Below are 24,834 nucleotides of genomic sequence, written 5' to 3'. Positions count from 1 at the left end.
TCGGGGCGGGCGGCGGGGCGGGGAGGGGGGTCGGGACTCGGGGAGGCGGGGCCGAGGGGCGGGGACTCGGGAGGCGGGGCTGAGGGGCGGGGACTAGGGGCGGGGCAGCGGCTCCTGGGGCTGGGTTTCTGGACCATACCTTCCAATTTCCTCCTTGACCTCGTAGAAGGAACGCAGTTTCCTTCGATAGCTTTGCTTCGCTGAGCCCGGCTCGCTGTCTCCTGCAGTCGAGGGGCGAGAAGCTCTCGGTGTGGGTAAAGATGTCCATTTCCCCCAAGAGCAGCATCCCTGTGCTGCCTCCTGTGAGAGGCCACAGACCACCCTCCCCCCGTGCCCGCAAGGAGCAGACACTCGGGTTCTAGGAGGGATCCCCCGACTCACCCCCGTGGACTACCAGCTCCGCTTTACACAGCACCTGGCCGCCAGCGTTGCGGGCCAGGCACGTGTAGACACCAGCGTCGTGCTGGGTCACATCCCTCAGCACCAGGGAGTAGGTGGTCCCCTCCTGCTGCTGGCTGAGCCGGGCGCCATCCACCAGCTGGGCATCGTCCTGGGGGCACAGGCCGGTGGGGCGACCATCAGCCCAACCTGGAGACCCCTGCAAGGCAGGCTGTCCCGCCCTCCGGTGAGCGCCTTGCTGTCGGGTGGGAATGCCACACACTCCCCAAGCCCGGCCCCCCACACGGCGCCTGTCCATACCCGGTACCAGGTCACCATGGGCTGCGGGTTGCCCTCAATGACCGCCTGGAACTGGGCTGTGCTCCCCCTCTGTGCCTGCACATCTTCGATGGTGACCTGCATGGACGGGGGCCCTGGGGTGCAGGATGGAGCCTGTGAGGGGGGGACCCAGTCTGTGCCGCCCGCCCTGCCCACCACAGCCCCGCCAGCATGGACTCGTCAATGGGGCTTGCAGTCAGAGACCCCCTGGTGGCCCAGCATTGACCCTGGGCCTGTCTTGACACCCCAGGTGGGCAGCCAGGCCCTGAGATACTCCCTCGGGGCACCTGCCTCCCCAGATGAGGACAATCCCCTCCTGACTCTGCCCGGGCCCCTGATGGCCACTCAGTCTAACCTGTCTGTCCTGCCTAGACCCTAGCTGTCCAAGGGCGGGGCATGCAGAGCGGGCTAACCCCTGCTGGGGGAAGGGGCACCCAACATCCAGTTCAGTCCTGTCAGCACCCCCAGTGAGAGAGAGCTCACCTCTGCCAGGGACGGCCCTCTTAGGGAATGCAAGGAAACGGGCAGTGAGGCCCCGGCCACAGCAAGGCCAGAACAGGCCAGGTGGCTTCGCAGTTTCCTCCGCACAAGTGCCCCTCCCCCCCCCCGGCCGCAGCCCAGGGCATGGGGAGAACATGTGTAACCTACTTCTGGCAGCTGTGTCGCTGGCCTGGTACACGTATGTCCTACGGGTGGTCTCCGTGAACACTTGGCTGTGGACATCCCATAGCTCCACTGTGCCTGCCCCCGGCCGGGCTGTGCCCTCCATCCTGTGGTCATGGAGCTGGATGAGCCGTCTGCCTGTCTGCTACACTTCTGGAGTGCGGGCGGCCAAGCCTCACCACAGATGGGGGTGCATGCCTCCCCCTCCCTGAGCGGCAGCGGACGATTCGGGAAGGGACGTACAGAGAGGACACCCAGCCCTGGGCAATGAGAGGGCTCCCCCAACACCCCTCATCCTGAGGGCCGCCTCTCCTCCGTGCTCTGCCCCTGGGCTGTCCCTCTCATGAACTGCCCCCAGCCAGCACGCCAGGGAGGTTACCGGATGGGCACGATGCGTCCCTGGCCCTCGGCATGGGCCCCTGAGTCCTGCTCCTGGGGGAGAGGCTGTGGCGCTCTCTGGGGCTCAACTGGTAGGAGACAAGGGGCCTAGTGAGACACTGGGATGGAGCTGGGACTGTCCCCCACCATGTGCCCCCTGCCGTCCTCCAGGCCCAGCACAAGACAGCGCCGGGGCTCCAGGGCTGCAGGGCCTTGTAGGTAAGAACGGACAGGGAACACCCACTCCTGACATCCAGGGCTCCCGACCTCCCTACAGAGCCCAGAGCCCTGCCCTAGCTCCCAGCCTGGGCCACCAGCCCCGAGGCTCCCCTCGCCAGCCACCGTGCAGGGCCCCAGTAGGTGCAGCAGCCTCCGGGGGAGGGGCCTCGGGGCATAGCCTCCGGGGGAGGGGCCTCAGAGCATAGCCCTGGGGGAGGGGCCTCGGGGCATGGCCTCCGGGGGAGGGGCCTCGGGGCATGGCCTCCGGGGGCGGGGCCTCGGGGCATGGCCTCCGGGGGCGGGGCCTCGGGGCATGGCCTCCGGGGGCGGGGCCTCGGGGCATAGCCCTGGGGGGCCTCGTCTGTCCGGGGTGGTGGGGGGTCTACCCCTCCCTCTCCTCCCTCTCCTCCCTCTCCTCCCTCCCCCCTCCTCCCTCTTCCCTCCCCTACTTCTCCTTCCCTCGTCCTCACCTCCTCAGCTACCCAGGAGCACAGGTTCCCCAGGCTTTCTGCCCAGGACTGACCACCAAAGCCTCTGGCTCCCAGGACAAAAGCACTGGGGAAGAACCTCCCAGCACCCGCTCCCCTGCCTAATTTCACACATGGGGAGACTGAGGCTGAGTGCATGGAGCCCTTGGGATGTCAGGGTCCCCAGGGCCCTGCCCATTCGCCCACACAGGATGGATACCTGGGGTGGCCAAGCTTGGGGCCAGCACAGGGGGGACTCTAGAGCAGGTGGCACTAGGTGGTCAGCCTGAAGCCGCTGGGCCTTACCAGGTGCATCTGCATCCTCCATGCCTGGGAGTTGGGGGCCAGCGTCCTGGAGTTTGGGTGGCCCCCCGGGGCCAGGGCTGGGGCCAGCATGGTCCCACATGGAGGGTCCTGGAGCCTTGGTGCACACCGTGCCCTCCTGGTCTGCTGGCTCCAGGGCAACTGCGGGACGGACAGCAGCATCTGCGAGAGAGGCAGGTCAGTGCGCAGGAGTGAGAGGTGGCCTGGGCCCCAGAAGAAGGCTCCAGACACTTAGTCCCAAGCCTCAGAGGCTGCCCTTCCCAGCTGCCTGCCCCACCCACCCACTCAAGGCAGTGAACTCAGGGCCTTCAGGAGCATGCGGGCTCCTCTGAGGACAGGAGGGCGTGGGTACCTACCCTCTGTCCTGGTTTGTCCTCAGTCTCAGGTCAACCCACCCCTACCCTGGGACTGGCTTCCCCCCACCCCATGGCCCACTCCAGGCCCCAGGGCACTGGGCCACCCAGGCCAGGGTGGACCCAGCCCCACACTCTAGGGAAGCCTGGGGACAGCCTGATGCTGCCAGGGACCAGGGGCCCCTTCCTGCCCACCCAGGCCACCACATCCTCACTGGCCCCTACGCCAGCTTCCCACACAGCCCCCGAGGGAACCCTCCAACGGTCCCACATGTGGGCTCTCTGCCCCCAGCTCCCAGGATGTTTTCCTCTTCTACCTGGAGGTAACTTGGTACAGCCACACCACAGCCGCACACATGCCCAGGGATGCCCACCACTCCATTCCCAGCAGGTGCCCCTGCCTGGAGCTCTCCCCTGCCCCAGACCCTCTCTCTTGCCGATCTTCTGTATCCTCGGGCCCTCCAGGACAGAGAGACAACTGGGCAGTCTGCTGTCTGTCTGCCCTCTCTGACACTGGGGAACCCATCTTGTCCTTACCCAGTCCAAAGACATCAGCACACCCCTGACACGAACACCCTCTGTGTCAACCTCGCCAACAGCCCCCACTGCACAGCAGGCTGGGAACGACCACAATGGGCCATCCTGATCCCAGTATATGCACCTGTGACCAGCCACACAGACCATGTGAGCAAGCTAGACCTGTGGGCCGTCACGCCTCCATCCAGGGACCCCAAGAACGGGCCAGAACCCACAGGCTGATGCCGGGTGCCGACCCAGGGCCCTCCACCACAAGACGCCGGAGCCACCAGACAGAGAAGCAGGAGAGCAGAACAGAGGCAGTGCAGGGAACCGGTTTATTATCATTGGGGGTCACTGATGGGCCGCTTCCCACGCACAGACCCTGGTGCACCCTGCAGAGAGGCCCAGGAGTTCCTGTAGGGCTAGGCCCTGCACAGGCCTCCCGGAGGCCAAGAGAAACATTCATAGTGAAGATGTGGCTGGGGAGCTCCCCAGTGAGAGGGAGACTGGGGCCCCAGCCTGAAGCAGGCAGGGCCCACCTGGCAGCCTGGCCTCATGAATGCGGCAGGACAGATGCAGAGTCCCTGACCTGCGTCTAGAGCCCCAAGCCCAGAGCTGCAGTCTGTGAGTCCCTCCGGCCTTCTGTACTTTCTGAGACGCCAGGTCTGGGCACGGTGCCTTCAGCTGGACCAGGCCCCATGAGGTAGCAAGAGCCTGGGGAGAGAGGGGCGAGCAGGCTCCAGCCCTGAGTTCTTGGAGAGTTAGGGAGAGGATCAGAGCACACGTGTGTCCATGGAGCGCTGGTTTCCTCCAGGAAGCCACGGGGCCTGGCAGCCAGGCACCTGCTGCTCACGGCCTCAGCCCTGGGCGGGGCCAGGGGCCTTGTCCCCATCCGGGCAGATGTGCAGGGTGACGGTCTCGCCCACCGTCCCAAAGCTGACTGTCTGGGTGCTAACCTCCGTTTTGAAGCTGCTCTGGCCGCTGTCTGCAGACCTCTGGACCTGGATGCAGAAGGACGGCTTCCAGGATGCAGCGCCCCCAGCCCGGGCTTCCTGCATACAGAAGGAGACTCCCGTGGGGCCGAGGACCTGAGGTCCCAAGGGAGACGCCTCCCGGCGACTGAAAAAGCTAGGTGGGTTTCGAGGGCCCAGAGGACGCCCCACATTGAGCAGGACAGGCTGCCCCACCGTGGGCTCGCTGATCTCTCTCTGGAGCACAGAGACCTCGCAGGGTGGGTCGTCAGAAGTGCTGGGCACAGGGCCATGGCAGCCGAAGGTCTCCCCCTCCCGGGGCACGTAATCCTCCAGGTCAGCCAGCGTCAGCACTCGGCCATCATGTGTGAGGATCTTGGGGTCACGGCCCCAAAGGCTGTTGGTGCCCAGGGGCTCCTCCGTCAGGAGGGCACCTCCTCCCTCCACCTCCTCCACCTCCTCCACGGGGGTTTCCTCTTCAGCCGCCTGGGGAGGGAACGGCTCACAGGTCTCCTCTGGCCCTGTGTCCATGCAGAAGATGAGAGGCTCTCCAGTGCTGACCAGTGCCCTGCCCTGGGCCTGCGGCTCCTGGGCCAGTAGGTTGTTGTTGGAATTGTTTGCATTGGGATCTCCTATGGGGGTCCCACCAGGCAGCGTGAAGAGAAGCCCTGCAGAGCTGTCAGGAGCCTCTCTGGCAGGGGATGCACCCCTGGAGCCCGTCTTCTTCACCCTGACTTCAATGGTCTCCTCGACCTCTACCCACTTGGGCTGGGGCCTCGTGCCCTGGGGCAGGCCCGGCGTGTGGGACTCAGGCTCCGTCACATACAGTGTGGGTACAGTAGGTCTCCAGCCTGGCTCCACCTCAGGCCTGCAGGGCTGGCTGGCCCCTGGTGAGTACAGCAGCTCGGAGGCCAACTGGCCTGGCCTGGGCGGGCTGGCAGTGCGGCGGGAAGGCGAGCGGGAGGGGGACTTGTTGGGGGACCGGCGCCGGCCACGAGGGCTCTTCACCACGGTGGTGATGGTCTCCTCTCTGCAGGGAGAGGGCCAAGAGGAAATGTGCACAGAGACCTGTACCCTTGCCCGTTGCCCACGCCATCAGCACATGCAGGGGCCATGTGAGTGATCAGGTTAGTGTAGTGAGCAATTGGTGACACTGCAAAACAAATTCCTACATGTGTGCTTGAGCCCGCCCTCTGGAACCTCTAGCCAGAGAACCAATGGAACAAAGCACAAAGCCTCATCTGACCAACTCAGGCTCCAGTGTGCAGATCTCAAAATAAGAGTTGAGGCAACAAGGGAGACCCACGCCTCATCACAGTGCACCTCCAAACCCCAGACCAAGTCTGGGTCACAATGTCTCCACCTGTGTCTCTCCTCCATTTATGGCCACCTTCTTTTGGAGATGCCAATGCTCCTCGCAGAACTAATGGACAGGGATGCAGGGACACAGGCATGTGGCCTTCCTTGTCTATCCCATGAGTGCTTTGTATCATGGAGGATGACCCCAGTGAGCTCTCAGAGGGCAGGAGCCTCAATGGTCCTCAGCTGGAGATAGGTTGGCAGCTGATCCTAAGTCCAGGGGTGTTGTCAGAGCCCTGATCTTGCTGCTTGTGCTCCTGATCTGTTCGTCTGGGGGTGTGAAACCCAGCAAGAATACCCGGCTCTGAGCATGGCTTGGCTGTCACGGGCTGTGTGACTTCAGACAAGCACTTCCTCTTCCTGGGCCCCTTCCACCTAAATGGGAGTGGGCAGGAAGGAGAAGAGGAGGCAGAACACAAGGCCAGCTGCATATGGGTGAACATCAGGTACTGGCCAGGGACTTTGCAGCAGCCTTGGAGGATGAATCTGACCTCCTTTTGCAAGTGTGGACCACGAGGCTGAGAAGGCTGCACACATGCCCAGGGCCATGATTCAGAAGTCCACCAGTCAGCCCCAGGACCCCTCTGCCACCCTGTGCCCCTGACCTTGGCGGGTGCTGTGGGTACAATCAATATCAGGCAGTATCAGGGAGCAGGGATGTGCTGAGTAACACACAGACCCTGGGGAACTCACAACTCTCCTGGGCCCTGGGACCTGCATTTTCTCTTGGACTGAGGCACGCATGTGGTGACAGCTCAATGCTGTCGTCACCTGCCTGCTATGACTAAGGCAGGCTCATGCTCTCTCTCTCTCTCTCTCATTCAGCTTTTATCCAACTCAGGGCTCCACCCAGGAGCATATACTCCCAGGAATGGGCCCAGAAATGTGTGCTACCCCTTGGGGTACACAGCAATTATACGCTCTGCCTCCTCAGCCCTCAGCAGGTAAGAAGGAAATGCTACACCCCACTCAACTGATGGGGGAACTGAGGCTTAGAGGCATGGCCTAATCAAAAATCACAGGACTGCCTTCCGGCCTCATGCCCAGGCTCGGGAACACTAGGCTTGTCCCTGGGTCGGAGCTTGCCCACATATCATGGGAGCTTGGGCCAGGTCCATCTACTGGCCTCATGCCTCTTCAGTTCGCCAAGGCAGGACAGTCAGTCCTGTGGAAACTGGGGTCATGCCTCCTAAATGCCTCCCTGTGTTGAGCTCATTACTGCCCCCATGAAGGCATGTGGGCATCCTGCACTGAGGCTCCCAGGACAGCAGGTGGGACTGCCAGGTGGCAGGGGTCTCTCTCCAAGCCCTTTTTCCTCCCTGTGTACCCTGAGTCCCTACTCTGTGGTGTGCCCTTGGGAGAGATGCCTGGCACAATTCCTCCTGCTGAGTTCCTCCAGCAACACAGGGTGTGTGTTGGTACCTCCCTAAGCCTGGAATAGACTGGACTTCAGGATGCCTCTTGAGTCCCCTAGTCCGGCTGCCCCAGGTGTGAGTCCTCTCTGAAGTCTTACTGATGAGGCAGCCTGGCTCTGTCTCTGTTTCTCCATTTTGTCATCTGTAAGATGTAAATAATAAAAATGCTCCCTTTGTAGACAAAACGTAGAGTTAATCTGTGTATAGCTCTGGCACAGTTGCATGCCTCCAGGAATGCTTACTACTGCCCCATGTACTGTGGGCAGCAATGTGCCTTGGGGGAGGAGGGAGGAAGTTGAGGAAGGGTAAATCCAGGATCTGACCAAATGTCTGGTGATAGCGTTCTCCAAAACTTGGCCAACTGCAGGCCCCTTTAGGAGGTCATAGGCCCATGAGGAACCAACAGGAGCTTCCCAGTCATCTGGTCTTAGACCAGTCTTTCTTGCCTCCTGGCTTCCACAAACTTTTACACAATCTCCACCTGCAGACACCTCCTACTGGATCATCCAGGTGAAAATCAACTCTGCCTTCTGTGGGCTTACTCAGCTCCAGACCTCCTGTGTTATTTAATCAGCAACAACCCCAGCCTTGAAGGCACCTAATAAAAAGGGGACAACGGGCGTGGCACCGGGGAAATGGGTTACCTGCTGGCTTTCAATCATGAACCATCCTGAGCAAACCTCTTCCCTGAACCTGAGTTTCCGCATCTCCCTAATGCTAGGGTTGGGATTGGAGATCTTTAAGGGCCCTAGAGCTGTGCTGCCCATCAGGGTTACACTATTTTAATTAAATACAAGTTAATGAGAATAAGTAAAATCTAGAATTCAGTTCTTTGGTGGCACTTGACACATTTTAAATACTCAGTACCCACTTGTGGCTAGTGCCTGTTCTTGTAGTGGGCATCATAAAAATAGAGTATTTCCAGCATGACAGAAAGCTCTGTCGGACAAAACTGCCCTAGATCCTAAGGTTTGAGGAGTAGAATATTCCCTATAGCCCACTGTGGGAAGCAGCTCTTGGTCCCAGCTCCAAATTAACTGACATGATTCTGGGCGTAAGCCCTGAGTGAGCTGCTGTGAAGTATGCAGTGTAAGTCTACCCTGTGGAGGCACTGGAGCCATAGAGACCCCGGAAGAGAGAGCTGTTTAGTGTGAAAGTAGCCAAGGCCCCAGGGGAAGGTGGGTCCCCTTGGTGGCATCTGCAAAGTGCTGGAAGTCTGCATGGTGAGCAAAGGCCATGTGAGCAGGCAGTTAAACAAGCGGGTGGACAGGCCACACGGACAAGGTCCACGTGGGTTAGTGGGCATGCAGGGGGCACTGCAGTCAGAAGGAAGGTTAGGAACACGCCTGCACTTACATGATGACGGTTTTCTTGGGGACTTTAGTCTCCTGCTCAGTGACTACAAAGAAAACAGTCGGAATAGCCAGGGTTACAGATCAGCCAGCGCTCAGGTGCTGAGCCATTTGAGTGGCCATGGCAGTACAGTAACCTGCTCGGCTTCGGAGCACTGTTTCCAAGCCCTGCCTGATCTGCCTGTCACGCTGGAATCTCAGTTCTGTCATCTTTAACACGGAGATGACAGTGCCTGCTCTGAGTGGCCGGGGGATGAGCAAGTGTGACATCAGTGGGTCCCATATGAGGAAATGAGGGTCTTTCAGGGACTGCAGCAAGAGTAGGGACCCCGTCTAGGCTGCCCATGCAGAAATCCCAGCTCCTTCTTCAGCCCATGTGCCCAGGGAGCCCTGTGATTTTGTCAAACCTGAGGTCCCACTTCTCAGACAAAAATTGAAGGCTAGAGGTTGGGGGGAAGGAAAGGCCCATGTGAGCCAAACTGGGACTGGGATGGCTGGTGCCTATTTTATTAAAAATCCTAAAGACTAAAGGTATCTCTCCAGGGGAAAGGGACACTGGAGTTCCTAGAGATGGCATATCTGAGCTCTGTACCATGAGGCCATGGAAATCCCATCAGGAGCAACCAGAGACACCTGGACAGGGTCCTGAGCTCCAAATGAGCAAGGAAACCTAGGTCTTTCCATAGAAGTTCCCCATAAACTCAACTGCCTTGATTGCCCTAGCTTTCCATCTCTTTGGAGTCAGCAGATGGAGGGCCTGAGTCCCGGAGACAGGACAGGACTTGTCTGGGACCAGGCAGCACCTGTTCTCACCCATCCTGAGGCCTCTTCCTCTGCAGCTTCTGGGCATGGCCAGGCTTACCATGGAGATGCCCCTCCCAGCCACACCTTGCTGCACAACAGGCAGTCCAGCACACACCAGTACCCTCAGATCTCAAGAGTCCCTCTTGCCATCCTGGGGACAAAGCTGAGTGGGATGCTCAGAAAAATCAGGTGGCAAGGCCTGCAGCACACAGCACTCTGGCTTCCAGTGTATGGGATTTTAGGCTTTGCTGCCATATAGAGAAAGGATTTCCCTTAGATAACCAAGAGTATTTCAAACTTGTCTCGGATTGGGTGCATGTGAACTAAAGGTACCAGCTGTGTCTGTACGGCCCTTGAGAGCCTCATTTACTTGTGTATGTGTGTGCACACACATATGTATGTATGTGCATGTGTGTGTTTGTCAGCTGCCTCCCGGAGGGTCGCCCCCTGGGAGAGAGGATGGGATCCAGTCAAAAGGCCTTGTGTGTTTGGATTAAGTTGGGTCCAGAGAGAGCCAGCCTGTTTGCCACCTGCAGTCCACATCCTGCGTGCAGAATAGTAGGAGAACCTAGAGCTCCTTCCCTCACCCTCCCGATTGGACTTCCTGCCCTGCTGCTCTGAGGAGTGGTGCTCAGGGAATGTCTTGGCTGCTACATTCCTGGTGCCTTTGTTCCTGACCTGACCTGCCACCTGATGGGCTCTAAGCCCCAGTGAATACTGGCAGCCGTCGGAGCAGTGCAGTCGTGCGAAGCAGGGCTCCTGGCCCAGTGCAGTTCCAAAAGCGAGGGGGCAGCACCCACCCCACAAGGCCGGCTGGCGCTGTTCTGGCTGTGGAGCCACCGGGTTAAAGATGAAGCGGCAGGATAGGGTTAGGAAGCAGGAGGCGGCGGGCTCCAACTCCTGGGTCTGTGAGGACTGGCTTTCTTGGATGTGAGGTGCCATGTTTCTGGTATCAGAGGGCTGCCCCTCTTCCAGACTTCACAGCCATGAGACGTTGACAGAAAGTGACCCATCATGACAATGAAGTGAATGCCTCTGTAGGACACGCTTGTCGCCAGCCCGAGGAGTGCTGAAGTCCTTGCTCAGCACCTCCCCAACATAAGACGCCATATGGCAGGAAGTGTAGGTGCCTGCAGACACCACAGGGCCCTCTGGGGGTGGGGGCAGGAACATGGACCATCACTCTGTGATGGCTGTAGAAGGCATCAAGCCTGTGAGGTCGAGCTCCAGATGCCAGGTAGGCTGACTCTGGGAGGGTCCATACAGATAGAGGCCCCCGGACGTTGGGCCTCAGGATGGACTGGATCCATTAGCCCAAGGCGTCACAGGAGCCAACACTCAGGACTTGGGAAGACATGTATTCCAGTCCGACCTACTGTGAGAGCTACAGCTCCACCAGGTATTGATCCAGCCTCTGCCGGCATGCCTCTAGGGACAGGAGGCTCATCAACTGACAAGGTAGCCCCTTCTAGGTGGGGCAACCCAGACTGGAAGAAGCCGTCCCTGGAGCTGCAGCCTGCCCTGCAGGCACCATAAGGCTGCTCTCTGACTGAGCAGGCCCAGGACAGATGCCAGCTTCCTCCTTTCCCATCCTGGCCATTCTTCGGCTGTGCACAGCTGGAACCCTAGACTCAGATGTGAGTGGAGGCATGAGGTATCCTGCTGCCCACCCTTCACCTCCCACCCAGGTGCACATCTCCCCTTCGTAAGACCCATCCCAGGACCCCAGACACCTCCCCAGGCCAGGCTAGGGAGGTAGAGCCACAGCATTCTGATTTTTCCATGAACAGCTCAACCCAGGGTGGAAGTACCAGGCCCCTGACATCACTCCCTCTCCTGGGAGCCAAGCTGGGACCCCGCAGCTGGTGCTCTGCACTCAGCACGCCTCCCACAGAGCTGTCCTCCACAACATTCCTGCTGCCTATTATGACGTCTTGCTGGCCACTACCCAGCAGCCTGCTGGGCCCAGGCCTGGCCTCTCTACATACTCATTACTGCCCCAGGGATGGTAAGCAGGACGCAGGACCCCCCAGGGCTGCCCTCCAGCCTTGCCAAGCTCTGGGCTCAAGGCTCACCTCACGCTGCCCCGGGAGGGGGCTGGGAACCAGCCCTTGAGCCATGGCCTCTGCATCTCCATCTCTCCCAGCCAGACCCCTTCCTCAGCCCTCACTGCCCCTCCCTCCAGGAAGCACACCCTAACTGGAAAGGCTGCTGGTTTCCCCCCAACCTGGCCCCACAGTAGCATTTACCTTCCATGGCTGCAAGCTGCTCCCTGTGAAGCTGTTCCCGGGCCCGCACAGCAGGGCTCTGCATGCACAGCTCTGCCCCGCCCCTCGCAGAGCCCAGCCGGTTCACCAACTGTAGGACGGATGGCAGAGCGCGCTTAGAGCCAGTGGCTCCCTTGGGACCGTTGAGGCCGTCTCTAACATGGAGGGCCTTCCCTGGCTGTGTCCCAGAGCCACAGAGCCTGCCACAGAGGAAAGGTCCCCACACAGACCCAGCATGACCCAGGGGTTTCCTAGGTGGTGGGGACACTATCTGCACAGTTCACTGTGGTGGCCATGTGGGCCCTGAGCAGCGAAAACAGAACCAAATCCTTACCTACAGTTAAATAACTGATTTCAACTCAAATCGCATGTGTGGCTAGTAGTAACAGAATCAGAGAGTGTGGGTCCAGAGCTAACTCTGGTGTGTGTGCCTCCCCAGGAGCTGCTGGGGGAGGCAGGCCCCACCTAGCCCAACCCAAGCTACCAGCAGCAACCACACAGAGGAGGCTGGTAGCCAGGAAGAGCCACAGCCTACACACACCTTCCAGAGACCACCACTGGCCCTGCAGGTGGACAGGTGGCTTTGGTAGAGAGGATGCCACACAGAGCTCCCGCCCAGGTCTCTGTTCTTGCCATAGACACTGGGTGATGGGCTGGGGGTCCCAACCTCATTATAGGTCCCAATCTCACTATAAACGGGATGATGGTGGGCCAGGGGTCCCTCCTTCACTGGGGACACTGGGTGATGGTGGGTCTGGGGTCCCTCCTTCATCAGGGAGCCTGGGTGATGGTTGGTCTGGGGACCCTCCCTCATTGGGGACACTGGGTGATTGGTAGGTCTGGGGTCCTTCCCTCATTGGGGACACTGGGTTATGGTTGGCCTGGGGTGCCTCCCTCATCAGGGACACTGGGTGATGGTGGGCCAGGTGTCCCCTCCCTCGTCATAGGTTCAGGGATCCTGGGTGATGGTGGGCCCCGAGGTAGGTCCCCTGTGCCTGCCCACCTCACCTCGCACTCATAATGGCCCAGGTCGTCCTTGCTGGCTGTCAGGATCTCCAGCACCATCAGACCACTGCGGGGCTCACTCAGGGTTCGGTACTTGCTGCTGGGCGTTATCAGGGCCCCATCCTTGTACCACCTGCAGCCAACGCCAGGGGGTGAGGAGGGCCTCCCCAGGTTCCTCCACTGGAGACCCTCCTCTTGCCCACCCTGCAGGATCAGACTTCCATCCAGAACCCACGTGCTCCTGACACCACCCACCCAACCTCCAGCGGGTGTTGCCTTCCCCGCAGCGGGAGCCATGTTTAGCATCAGGATTAGCCCACCCCTCAGGCAGCCAGCTTGCCGCCTACCGCCCCTCCCGTGCCCCGGGTGCAAGCTGCCCAGCCCACCTGATCTGAGGGTGTGGGGCACCTTCAATGGTGCAGGTGACTTGCGCATCCTCTCCCTCCACAAAAGGAACTGCCCGGACCTTTTTCACAAATCGTGGGGGTACTGTGGGGCCACAGAGCAGGGTAAGGGGAAGAGACACAGACACCATGATGGAGCAGGAGCCTACCCCCACTCATGAGTGCCCCAGACGTCGCCGGCAGTCCACCCGCAGACCTGTGCCCCCCAGTGGGGCCACTGAGGTGGAGTGGGGTCCGGATGCTTCCTACTCCGGCCTCCCTCCCAGGGTGGGCTCACCTTGCACCAGGATCTTGCCCAGCGTGCTGGCATTGCCGGCGGCACTGGCCGCAAAGCACATGTACTGGCCGGAGTCCACGCCAGTCAGGTTGTCCAGGATGAGGGCACACGAGCCATCGGGGTCTTCAATGAGGATGTGGTGGGGATCCACCTCCACTGGCTTCCCATCTGCAAAGGAAGGCAGCGCTGTCACGGAGGGCGCCCTGCCAGGGACAGGAGGCTGGGCTGCCTGGGGGGTCGCAGTCTGGGGGCAGTGATGGGGGGCCACCCCTGGAGCACAGACCCCTGGTGGGGAGCCCGGCTGGTCATACTGACCGGGTCCTGTCCCTTTCCCCAGACCTCTGGGCCCACCGTGTGGCCTCGGAAAGTAGGCTCATAGCAGGGTTCCTGCACGGCATGCCGCCTGAGACCGTGCCCAGAGGGATGATGCTCTGAGTCCATGGTGGGGCCCCATCGCACGGGGCGTGCTCCTCATCCTGGCAGATCGCAGTCTTCGGGGGGCTCCCTGTGGGCTCTCCCACCATGACGCTGCTTTGGGGCACAGCGGCTCTTGCCTGTACTGTGACGCCATGTGTCAGCATCTGCCGACCCTCACACTTCCTCCCCTCCACCCCTCAGGAGGGCAGTTTGGTCACCGGACACACAGCTGTCCGCAGACACAAGTGTTCCCCTCCAGGGCGCTGACAGCATTGAAGGGGCAGAGGACTCCCCACCCGACCGCTCCAGGGTGAGGTGTGTCCTCCTTTCCCCTCGGATACAGACACGGCCCGGCCGGCTCGCCTTCCTGGGGGCAGCCTGGCCAGAGGCAGGGTGGTCCCGGGGGCTTGTTCTTGCTTCCAGGCAACTCTCTGAACGGCCCTGGATTGGCCGTCCCAGGCACAGGTCTGGCCATGAGGGGATCGTGGGATGGGCAGGCGCACTCTCAGGTTCTGTGCGGGGGGGTGGGCGGGAGCAGCCAGGAGGGACCTCCCAGACCCCAGGACGTGGGCGCAGGGGGGCCTCCTTCCAGAAGAAGACCCCAGGGCAGAGGAGGGGGCTCGCCCAAACTGCCACTGGACACCAGCTGCTGTGTCCACCGGCTCCGGCCTGTGGCTCTGACCGTGGGACCCAGGGAAGGCCCGGCAACGCCCCCAGGTGTCCTCAGCAGCCCTGTCCTTAACCAGGAGGGACACACAAATGCCCCCAGGGCCTGACCACCCTGGGACGGCTCCTTCAAGACCAGGGCTGGATTCGGGTATTCGGGCTGCACTGGAGCCCTGGAAACCGACCTGCCAGCCCAGGCCAGCCCAAGTGACCCCCAGTAAGAGTGTCTTGGTTTACCTGGGGGCCTTGGACCCCATCTGCGGTGATTTAGGTTTGGGGCTTAGGGCCACGTGGCAGCGGCTTGAGCTCTGCAGAGTCTGTAACAGACGTCAGCTGTGCCTGCGTGAGCGACCCCCCAACAGGTGCCCCAGACACCAGGCTCAGAGGAGCGTCCCCGGGGGGCTGGACTGCACTGCTACGCGTCCACGTGGGACAGACATGAGGTCCGCAGGACTCCACCGGAGGGGAGGGCAGAGGGACACCAGGACCCCGCCTGGACACCCAACTGGAAACCTCCCCATGCACCTCTTCCTGCTCCTGCAATAAGCCAGACCCTGAGTGCACACTCTGCTGAGTTCTGTGAGTCCTTCTAGCAATTCACTGAACCCACAGCTGGTCGTGGGACCCCCAAACTGGGCGTCAGAACTGGGGGTGGCCAAGGGGACCCCCAAACAGTAGCTGCTGTCAGAACTGAGGGTGGCCCTGGGGACCCCCAAACGGTAGTTGGGTCAGAACTGGGGGCAGCCCTGGGGACCCTGAACGGCAGTTGAGTCAGAAGCGAGGATGGTCCTGGGGACCCCCAAACAGCAGCTGGTGTCAGAATGGGGGGTGGCCCTGGGGATCCCCAAATGGCAGTGTCAGAAGCAAGGATGGTCCAGGGGACCCCAAACAGCAACCGATGTCAGAATTGGGGACCCCCGAACTTTGTGGCTCCCATCACATCCAGAGCCAAACCTGAGACCCTACCACAGGGCGGGCCTCAGAGTCCACCCTGCCCTCTCCTGGCCACCTGGCTGGCCCCCCAGGGCTCCTGCACATCTGCCAGAGAGGCCTGCCAGCTAACCCTCCATGCTCCTCATTTCTCTGGCTGGCCACACCACCTCCCCACTTTGTTTGTGTGTCCACTGGTTTGCCATCAGTCTAGCCCCCTACACGGCCAGCACCCTTGGGCGGGGCCTCTTTGCCGCTGCGTCCCTGGTACCTGGAATGGGGTGCTAGCCCTCGGGACAAACTCGTCCAACAAGACAGCCAAGGAACGAGATCTGGAGTGGACAGGGTCACTGCGTTTGAATCACGGGGGCACACCCCCTGCTCTGAACCACCTCGTCTAGCTGGGCTCCCAGCCAGGCAGAGTCAACAGCCACTGGGAGAGGATGCCCGTCCCTCGTGCCCCCCGAGGGCCCCCGACCAGGCCCAGTTCCCTCTGGAAGGCTCTTGCGGGTGCGGTGTCCACATCCCTCCGTCTGCAGCAGCCTACCTTTGTACCAGCTGACAACGGGCTTGGGGGTGCCCGTCACACGGCAGGCCAGCTTCACGGTCTCGCCCAGCTCTGCTGTGCAGTCTGCCAGCTCCTCTTCGAAATCTGGGGGATCTGCGCAGACACACGCACAGACTCTGAGCTCCTGGTGGGTGGGACGGCAGTGCCCCCACGTCCTCGCTCAGAAGACCCAGCGTCCAAGGGTACGGTTGTTACAGACACCGCCCCTTTCGACCTTCCGCTCAGGTGGCCCTTCCTGTCCCTAACACAATCTGGGCACCTGTCCTGTGCCGGGGGGGGGGGCCCTGTGTGAACCCTGAGGCTTCCCAGCACTCAGGTCAGGGTCAGCCCTACAGCCCAGCGCAGGCTCGCGAGAGGCTGAGCTGACTGTGCCCCAGATGGAGCCTATCCTTTGTGCGTCCTGGGACTGGGGCTTGGGGGGCCAGAAAGGCTCAGGTGCTGAGTGTGACCTCCCCGCCTGCCAGGGGCAGGAGCACTCACGCCACACGGGCAGGGCCAGGCGCTGCTGGATGCTGCAGATCTCCTTCACCCACGAGTTCTTGGTGATGACCGTGCGCGCCTGAAGCAGGTACTTGCGCACCGAGTCCTCCCGCTCGTGCCAGATCTCGAAGGCACGGTCGTCACCCTCCACCTGGTCGTTCAGGTCGATGCTGCTCAGCTGTGGGGGGCAGGGAATGCAGGCTGACTGTCTGGACACAGGCTTCTGCCCGCCCGCCCCCTGCCCCAGGCTCCCAGGGCGCACGCGCACCTTCATCATGTTCCGGAAGACGTAACTGAAGGTGTCGGTGCGGGAATCCCTTCTGGTCTTGCAGACAACCAGGTGGTGGCGGAACAGGAAGACGTGGCGGTGGTGGCCCTTCCAGGGCATCCGCGCGCCCGGCGCCCCCTCCCACACGATGAAGTGGCCCTGCAGGGAGCAGTCAGCACCAGCCTAGCACCCCCCCGCCCCCCGCGGCCCTGCCCAGGCACCCCGCTCATGTCCCCGTCCCGACCTGGCGGATGGGCTCGCCCAGGGCCTCCAGGGTGCCTGGGTAGTTCTCCATGAGTGACACGTGCAGCTGGTTCTCGGCGCGCTGCGGCAGGGCCGACACGAGCGCGTAGGCCTGCTCCAGCAGTGCACAGTTCTGCCCGTTCCTCGCCTTGTTGCGGATCAGCTCCTGGGGGGCACAGCGTCAGGCCGCGTTCCCAGCTGCCAAGCGACGAGGCCGGGGAGGGGGCCTGGCGCGCACCCCTACCTTGAGCAGGGCCTGGTACTGCTGGATGCGCTGCACTGGCCGCTCCAGGAAGTGCTGCAGGGGTGGTGGGGGCGGCTGCGATGGGTCCGCTGCGGACAGCACCTCCTCCGTGTATTTCTGTGGGAGCCGCGGGGCGGGGTTGGGGACATGCCAGCAGAGGTGGAGAGCGGGGGGGGGCTGGGGCATTGGGGTGCGTGCGCGTTCACACACACGCGCGCGCACCGCTCTCCTCCCCCGCCACCTGCACCCTGCCCCGCTGCACACACGTGTGTACACACACGCACGCGCGCGCACCGCCCTCCTCCCCAGCACCCCTGCCCCGCTGTGTCACCATCTGAAGGGGAGCACGGGGCTCCGGGGGCTCTGCTTTTCTCAGTGAGCCGCGGGGCGCGGGCTGGGGGGCACCTTGTAGAAGTCCTGCACAGCCGTGCTGACCACCGCAGACTCGGCCTGCACGCGGCCCACCAGAAAGTCCAGGTACTTCTCAAAGGCCTCCTGGTTCTTGATGAAGCACATGGCCACATCGTCGTCTGTGTCACAGTTCTGCAGCTCCTGCTGGAAGCTGCAGTAGAGGACATGGTGGGCAGGGGCGGGTGAGGCCTCAGCTCTGGGACGGAACAGGCTACCCCCAGGGCTGGGCTGCATGGCTACTTGGAACTGAGTGCGCTGGGCTGCGGGGGCTACGGGTGTGTGGGGGGGCATGTGCATCTGTGTGCCTGCATGCAAGGAAGTGCAGGTTCATGCAGCCGTGCCCACTCGTGCCCACACGTGCAGGAGTGTGCGTGTGAATGTGGGCATGCACGCGTGCGGCTGGCATGCATGTGCGCACACCCGCGGGCCCGCCCACCTGCCGTGGAAATGACTGATGTCCTGCACGTTGCGGAAGATGACTGCCTTCTGGCTGGCCACGGCCGTGGGCACGTGGGGGCATCGTTCCAGGTGCTGAATGTGGTGGTCCTGAAGGAACTGCAGCTTGCCCACAAAGGCCTGCTCGGAGCTCAGCAGCTCCTGGATGATGGAGCTGGGAGCGGATGAGGTGAGGAGAGACCCAAAGGCTACTGAAGCCCCCCGCACAGCCTGCCCCCCGTTGTCAGAAAGAGCCTGGTAAAGTGGTAGAGGGAGGCACCCCCACCACCATCCCGTGACCACCACCACAAAGCCGCTCTCGCCCCCACCTGCCGGACCCTCACCTCAGCCTTGTCTTGTATTCATCCTCAGACACGGCCTCCCCCGGGAACTCGGGCGCCTCCGTGGGCCCCCACTCAGGTGACAGCTGGTGAGAAAATGGGGGAGGGGGGCAGGTGGCCTCGGCTCTGGCCTCACAGGGGACGACAATCCCAGGACCCCACCCCAGCCGTCCAGTACCTTGAGCCGCTTGTCCAGGTAGGCAGGGGACACCCAGCCTTGCCGCGAGGGGCTGGACTTGGTGGGCTTGGTGCGCACAAGCCAGCGCAGTGGGTGGGCCGAGTCCAACACCTCCACGTACTGGCCCTCCCGCAGCGAGATGGCGTCCTGCTCGGCCCCCAGGGGCAGGTAGTCAGCTGTGACCACGTAGATATCAAAGATCTGGGGGAATGATGCTGACTCAGACCAGGGCGGGGGGCCAGCCTGACCCACGGAGGCCCCAACACCCCCAAAGACCCCAGAGGGGTGTGGGACCTGGACAGGGGCCAGCCAGGACTCCCAAAGCCCAACAGCCCCCAAAGACCCCAGAGGGGTGTGGGACCTGGACAGGGGCCAGCCTGACCTCCCAAAGCCCAACAGCCCCCAAAGACCTCAGAGAGGCAGGGGACCCAGATGGGGGGCCAGCGAGGCCTCCCAAAGCCCCAAGAGTCCCCAAAGACCTCAGAGGGGTGGGGAACCCAGACGGGGGACCAGACTGACCTCCCAAAGCCCCAACAGTCCCCAAAGACCCCAGAGGGGCGGGAGACCCAGACAGGAGCCAGCCAGGCCTCCCAAAGCCCCAAGAGCCCCCAAAGACCTCAGAGGGGTGGGGGATCCGGATCGGGGGCCAGACTGACCTCCCAAAGCCCCAACAGCCCCCAAAGACCCCAGAGGGGCGGGGGACCCGGATGGGGGGCCAGCCTGACCCATGGAGGCCCCAACAGCCCCCAAAGACCCCAGAGGGGCGGGGGACCCGGATGGGGGGCCAGCCTGACCCATGGAGGCCCCAACAGCCCCCAAAGGCCCCAGAGGGGCGGGGGACCTGGACGGGAGCCAGCCAGGCCTCCAGAGACTACAGGGTGCATTAAGCTGGGGGAGAAGCCATCCTGAGATTCCATACAGTTCCAGAACAGGATCAACCATCTCTGCTCATGGAAATCCCACCGGGGGTGGCAGTGAGACCGGCCACCGAGATGTGCGGCCCCCCACCAGTGCCCCACCCGCCCCTGCCAGGCAGAGCACCTCGCCTCGGGAGTCCCCATCCTCCGACTCCGAGGACGACTCCTGGACGCTGGAGGAGGGACGGGAACGGCCGTGCCAGGGGGATGCAGATGGCGTCCTGGATTCCTCATCGCTGTCACCTCCAGGCACCTGCAGCTTGGCTGGGGGACACAGGACACATGATACCCAGGAAGGGCCTGCGCCCCTGTCTCCTTCCCATGGGGGCCCAGGGTGTGGACAAAAGAGCGCCCGCCCTTGCGCCGCGGCCACAGAGCCCTCACCCTGTGTGATCTTGGCCGACACGATCTCGGTGATCTGGGACGTGAGCTTCTGCAGGAACTCCTCTGTGCCCACCTCGGCCAGCGACAGGTGGCCACGGGCCTCCACCACCGGGGGCTCTGCTGGGGGCCAGAACCTAGCTCAGCTGGTCACGTGCCCCACAGACATGCCCAGGCACCACCTCCAGGCCCCGTCCCGGGCTTGGGGGTCCGCGGTGTCAAGGGAGGCACGGACCTGACACCATCACTGTGGGAAGCTTTGCAGGGTCAGGTTAGGAGCTCATGAGGGCTGCCTGGTGAGCAGGGGTCAGCCGAGAACTGACCCCAAAGGGGGGCAACCAGCAGGCGGAGCACACGGCACCCCCCTTCTCGCCTTCTGAACTTACAAATACCCCAGGGTGCGGGGAGGCCCTGTGTAGGTGGCAGACCTCGCTGGGGACGGGGGAGAATCCAGGACGGAGGAGCTCTCCATGGTGGCATGCCCAGCCCCTACCCCCCACACTGCCCTCACCCAGCCCCCAGGGGCCACCTGCCTCCGGGCCGGGCATCCGCAGCCTGCTGGACCTGAGCTCTGAGCCAAGGGCCGGTGGGGCCCCCAGATCCACAAGGCTCAGAACCAGGCCCAGGGGAGGACAAGGAGCCATTTCTGGGGCCACACAGCCTGGGGCAGCCCCCTCCATGCCTCAACCCTGCACCAGGGCTTGTCGGCCCCCTCCCTGCAAGGTCATGCTCCCACCCAGCCCGTACCTTTCCTCTGCCCCGCAAGATCAGCGAACCCCACAGGCTCCGACATCTGCGCAGACACAGCTTGGGTCCTAAAGGGGAGCGGTGTCCTGAGAGAGTGCCTCAGCCAGGGCCCTCATTTCACAATGGGGACACCGAGGCACGGAGCGCCTGCTCCCCTGCACTCACCCCTGCAGGAAGCTGGAGATGAGGACCTCCTTCCCCCCAGCACGCTCGTCTGCCGCCCCCGCCTCCTCGGGCACTGTTAGGAGAACGGGGTGAGCCACCAGGGTGACAGCCCACAGCCCTGAGCCACTTCTGCTTGGGACCTGGTCCAGGATGTCCCTGCCCCCAAGGGACCTTGACCCTGGCCCTCCAGAGCCTCCCGATGGAGCGGGGCCTGGAGCGGGGCCGGGACGGAGACACTCGGGGTGGCAGGGGGCCTCTAGGAGGGTCTCAGCCGGCCGAGCCAGCCTACAGGAAAGGGGATGGCAGCTGGCGGGGGCTCTGTGTTTGGGGTCCCCCGGCTCCAACTCACAGCCAGAGACGTGCAGGCCGGCGGAGCAGAGGGCCTGGCCGGCCGTGCTGGTGGCGATGCAGATGTAGGTGCCCCGATGCTGCCGGCCCACGTCCAGCAGGACCAGACTGTGTCGCTGGGCAGACCTGGCCACCGTGTAGCCCGGTGTGTCAGGGCCGATCCACAGCACACCCCGCTCGGCCTCCTCCCGCAGCCAGTGCACAGCTGGGGCCGGGCAGCCTGCAGGACAGTCAAGGGTCCATGGGGAAGGGAGCTCCGGGAAATGGGGTGGCCTCTGAGCCCCCTGAGGGGCTGTGAGTGACACGGGGAGGGGCCCTTGCTGGGGGGCGGGGAGGGGCCTGCTCTGAAGTCCCTGGAGGAGGGGTCCTCGCTGGGGGGCGGGGAGGGGCCTGCTCTGAGGTCCCTGGAGGAGGGTCCTTGGTGGGGGGCGGGGAGGGGTCTGCTCTGAGGCCCCTGGGGGAGGGGTCCTCGCTGGTGGGTGGGGAGGGGCCTGCTCTGAAGTCCCTGGGGGAGGGTCCTTGGTGGGGGGCGGGGAGGGGTCTGCTCTGAGGCCCCTGGAGGAGGGGTCCTCGCTGGGGGGTGGGGAGGGCCCTGCTCTGAGGTCCCTGGAGGAGGGTCCTTGGTGGGGGGCGGGGAGGGGTCTGCTCTGAGGTCCCTGGGGGAGGGGTCCTCGGTGGGGGGCGGGGAGGGGCCTGCTCTGAAGTCCCTGGGGGAGGGTCCTTGGTGGGGGGTGGGGAGGGGCCTGCTCTGAAGTCCCTGGGGGAGGGTCCTTGGTGGGGGGGCGGGGAGGGGTCTGCTCTGAGGCCCCTGGAGGAGGGGTCCTCGCTGGGGGGTGGGGAGGGCCCTGCTCTGAGGTCCCTGGAGGAGGGGTCCTCGCTGGGGGGCGGGGAGGGGCCTGCTCTGAAGTCCCTGGGGGAGGGTCCTTGGTGGGGGGCGGGGAGGGGTCTGCTCTGAGGCCCCTGGGGGAGGGGTCCTCGCTGGGGGGTGGGGAGGGCCCTGCTCTGAGGTCCCTGGAGGAGGGTCCTTGGTGGGGGGGCGGGGAGGGGTCTGCTCTGAGGCCCCTGGGGGAGGGGTCCTCGCTGGGGGGTGGGGAGGGCCCTGCTCTGAGGTCCCTGGAGGAGGGTCCTTGGTGGGGGGCGGGGAGGGGTCTGCTCTGAGGCCCCTGGGGGAGGGGTCCTCGCTGGGGGGTGGGGAGGGCCCTGCTCTGAGGTCCCTGGAGGAGGGTCCTTGGTGGGGGGCGGGGAGGGGTCTGCTCTGAGGCCCCTGGGGGAGGGGTCCTCGCTGGTGGGTGGGGAGGGGCCTGCTCTGAGGCCCCTGGGGGAGGGGTCCTCGCTGGTGGGTGGGGAGGGGCCTGCTCTGAGGCCCCTGGGGGAGGGGTCCTCGCTGGTGGGTGGGGAGGGGCCTGCTCTGAAGTCCCTGGGGGAGGGGTCCTCGCTGGGGGGTGGGGAGGGGCCTGCTCTGAGGCCCCTGGAGGAGGGTCCTCGCTGGTGGGTGGGGAGGGCCCTGCTCTGAGGCCCCTGGGGGAGGGGTCCTCGCTGGAGGGTGGGGAGGGGCCTGCTCTGAAGTCCCTGGGGGAGGGTCCTTGGTGGGGGGTGGGGAGGGGCCTGCTCTGAGGTCCCTGGAGGAGGGGTCCTCGCTGGGGGGTGGGGAGGGCCCTGCTCTGAGGTCCCTGGAGGAGGGGTCCTCGCTGGGGGGCGGGGAGGGGCCTGCTCTGAGGTCCCTGGGGGAGGGTCCTTGGTGGGGGGGTGGGGAGGGGCCTGCTCTGAGGTCCCTGGAGGAGGGTCCTCGCTGGGGGGCGGGGAGGGCCCTGCTCTGAGGTCCCTGGAGGAGGGTCCTTGGTGGGGGGCGGGGAGGGGTCTGCTCTGAGGTCCCTGGAGGAGGGTCCTCGCTGGGGGGCGGGGAGGGCCCTGCTCTGAGGTCCCTGGAGGAGGGTCCTTGGTGGGGGGCGGGGAGGGGCCTGCTCTGAAGTCCCTGGGGGAGGGTCCTTGGTGGGGGGTGGGGAGGGGCCTGCTCTGAGGTCCCTGGAGGAGGGGTCCTCGCTGGGGGGTGGGGAGGGCCCTGCTCTGAGGTCCCTGGAGGAGGGGTCCTCGCTGGGGGGCGGGGAGGGGTCTGCTCTGAGGTCCCTGGAGGAGGGTCCTTGGTGGGGGGGCGGGGAGGGGCCTGCTCTGAGGCCCCTGGGGGAGGGGTCCTCGCTGGTGGGGGGGGAGGGGCCTGCTCTGAGGTCCCTGGGGGAGGGGTCCTCGCTGGGGGGCGGGGAGGGGCCTGCTCTGAGGCCCCTGGAGGAGGGTCCTCGCTGGTGGGTGGGGAGGGCCCTGCTCTGAGGCCCCTGGGGGAGGGGTCCTCGCTGGTGGGTGGGGAGGGGCCTGCTCTGAAGTCCCTGGGGGAGGGTCCTTGGTGGGGGGTGGGGAGGGGCCTGCTCTGAGGTCCCTGGAGGAGGGGTCCTCGCTGGGGGGTGGGGAGGGCCCTGCTCTGAGGTCCCTGGAGGAGGGGTCCTCGCGGGGGGGGGGGGAGGGGCCTGCTCTGAGGTCCCTGGAGGAGGGTCCTTGGTGGGGGGGGGGGGCGGGGCCTGCTCTGAAGTCCCTGGGGGAGGGTCCTTGGTGGGGGGTGGGGAGGGGCCTGCTCTGAGGTCCCTGGAGGAGGGGTCCTCGCTGGGGGGTGGGGAGGGCCCTGCTCTGAGGTCCCTGGAGGAGGGGTCCTCGCTGGGGGGCGGGGAGGGGTCTGCTCTGAGGTCCCTGGAGGAGGGTCCTTGGTGGGGGGCGGGGAGGGGCCTGCTCTGAAGACCCTGGGGGAGGGTCCTTGGTGGGGGGTGGGGAGGGGCCTGCTCTGAGGTCCCTGGAGGAGGGGTCCTCGCTGGGGGGTGGGGAGGGCCCTGCTCTGAGGTCCCTGGAGGAGGGGTCCTCGCTGGGGGGCGGGGAGGGGTCTGCTCTGAGGTCCCTGGAGGAGGGTCCTTGGTGGGGGGGGCGGGGAGGGGTCTGCTCTGAGGCCCCTGGGGGAGGGGTCCTCGCTGGTGGGTGGGGAGGGGCCTGCTCTGAAGTCCCTGGGGGAGGGTCCTTGGTGGGGGGTGGGGAGGGCCCTGCTCTGAGGTCCCTGGAGGAGGGGTCCTCGCTGGGGGGCGGGGAGGGGTCTGCTCTGAGGTCCCTGGAGGAGGGTCCTTGGTGGGGGGGCGGGGAGGGGTCTGCTCTGAGGCCCCTGGGGGAGGGGTCCTCGCTGGTGGGTGGGGAGGGGCCTGCTCTGAAGTCCCTGGGGGAGGGTCCTTGGTGGGGGGTGGGGAGGGGCCTGCTCTGAGGTCCCTGGAGGAGGGTCCTCGCTGGGGGGCGGGGAGGGGCCTGCTCTGAAGTCCCTGGGGGAGGGTCCTTGGTGGGGGGCGGGGAGGGGTCTGCTCTGAGGTCCCTGGAGGAGGGGTCCTCGCTGGGGGGTGGGGAGGGCCCTGCTCTGAGGTCCCTGGAGGAGGGTCCTTGGTGGGGGGCGGGGAGGGGTCTGCTCTGAGGCCCCTGGGGGAGGGTCCTTGGTGGGGGGGCGGGGCGGGGGCTGCTCTGAGGTCCCTGGAGGAGGGTCCTTGGTGGGGGGCGGGGAGGGGTCTGCTCTGAGGCCCCTGGAGGA

At 64.2% G+C, this 24,834-nt stretch overlaps 1 protein-coding gene across 1 annotated transcript in view; it reads right to left on the bottom strand.

Moving 5' to 3' along the window:
- Positions 1-3,962: 3,962 nt before the first annotated feature.
- Positions 3,963-24,834, bottom strand: part of OBSCN (obscurin, cytoskeletal calmodulin and titin-interacting RhoGEF) — a 103,689-nt gene continuing 82,817 nt past the window's right edge. The window contains exons 62-81 of the mRNA XM_035727619.1: positions 21,235-21,453; positions 20,886-20,958; positions 20,721-20,788; positions 19,977-20,093; positions 19,717-19,856; positions 18,676-18,876; positions 18,501-18,583; positions 18,158-18,331; positions 17,716-17,872; positions 17,311-17,427; positions 17,068-17,232; positions 16,824-16,982; positions 16,556-16,733; positions 16,055-16,168; positions 13,495-13,662; positions 13,200-13,302; positions 12,817-12,946; positions 11,791-11,899; positions 8,742-8,784; positions 3,963-5,641 (exon numbers count right to left, since the gene is read on the bottom strand). Coding sequence (XP_035583512.1) covers positions 4,498-5,641; positions 8,742-8,784; positions 11,791-11,899; positions 12,817-12,946; positions 13,200-13,302; positions 13,495-13,662; positions 16,055-16,168; positions 16,556-16,733; positions 16,824-16,982; positions 17,068-17,232; positions 17,311-17,427; positions 17,716-17,872; positions 18,158-18,331; positions 18,501-18,583; positions 18,676-18,876; positions 19,717-19,856; positions 19,977-20,093; positions 20,721-20,788; positions 20,886-20,958; positions 21,235-21,453 — 3,662 coding nt within the window. The 3' untranslated portion in view covers positions 3,963-4,497. The remainder of the gene's footprint in view (positions 5,642-8,741; positions 8,785-11,790; positions 11,900-12,816; positions 12,947-13,199; positions 13,303-13,494; positions 13,663-16,054; positions 16,169-16,555; positions 16,734-16,823; positions 16,983-17,067; positions 17,233-17,310; positions 17,428-17,715; positions 17,873-18,157; positions 18,332-18,500; positions 18,584-18,675; positions 18,877-19,716; positions 19,857-19,976; positions 20,094-20,720; positions 20,789-20,885; positions 20,959-21,234; positions 21,454-24,834) is intronic.

The sequence above is a fragment of the Zalophus californianus genome, chromosome 5 (genome assembly GCF_009762305.2).
Source record: "Zalophus californianus isolate mZalCal1 chromosome 5, mZalCal1.pri.v2, whole genome shotgun sequence".
NCBI classification, from domain to species: Eukaryota; Metazoa; Chordata; class Mammalia; order Carnivora; family Otariidae; genus Zalophus; species Zalophus californianus.
The sequence above is the reverse complement of the archived record's forward strand: the minus strand, read 5'-3'. Positions and strand labels throughout refer to the sequence as shown.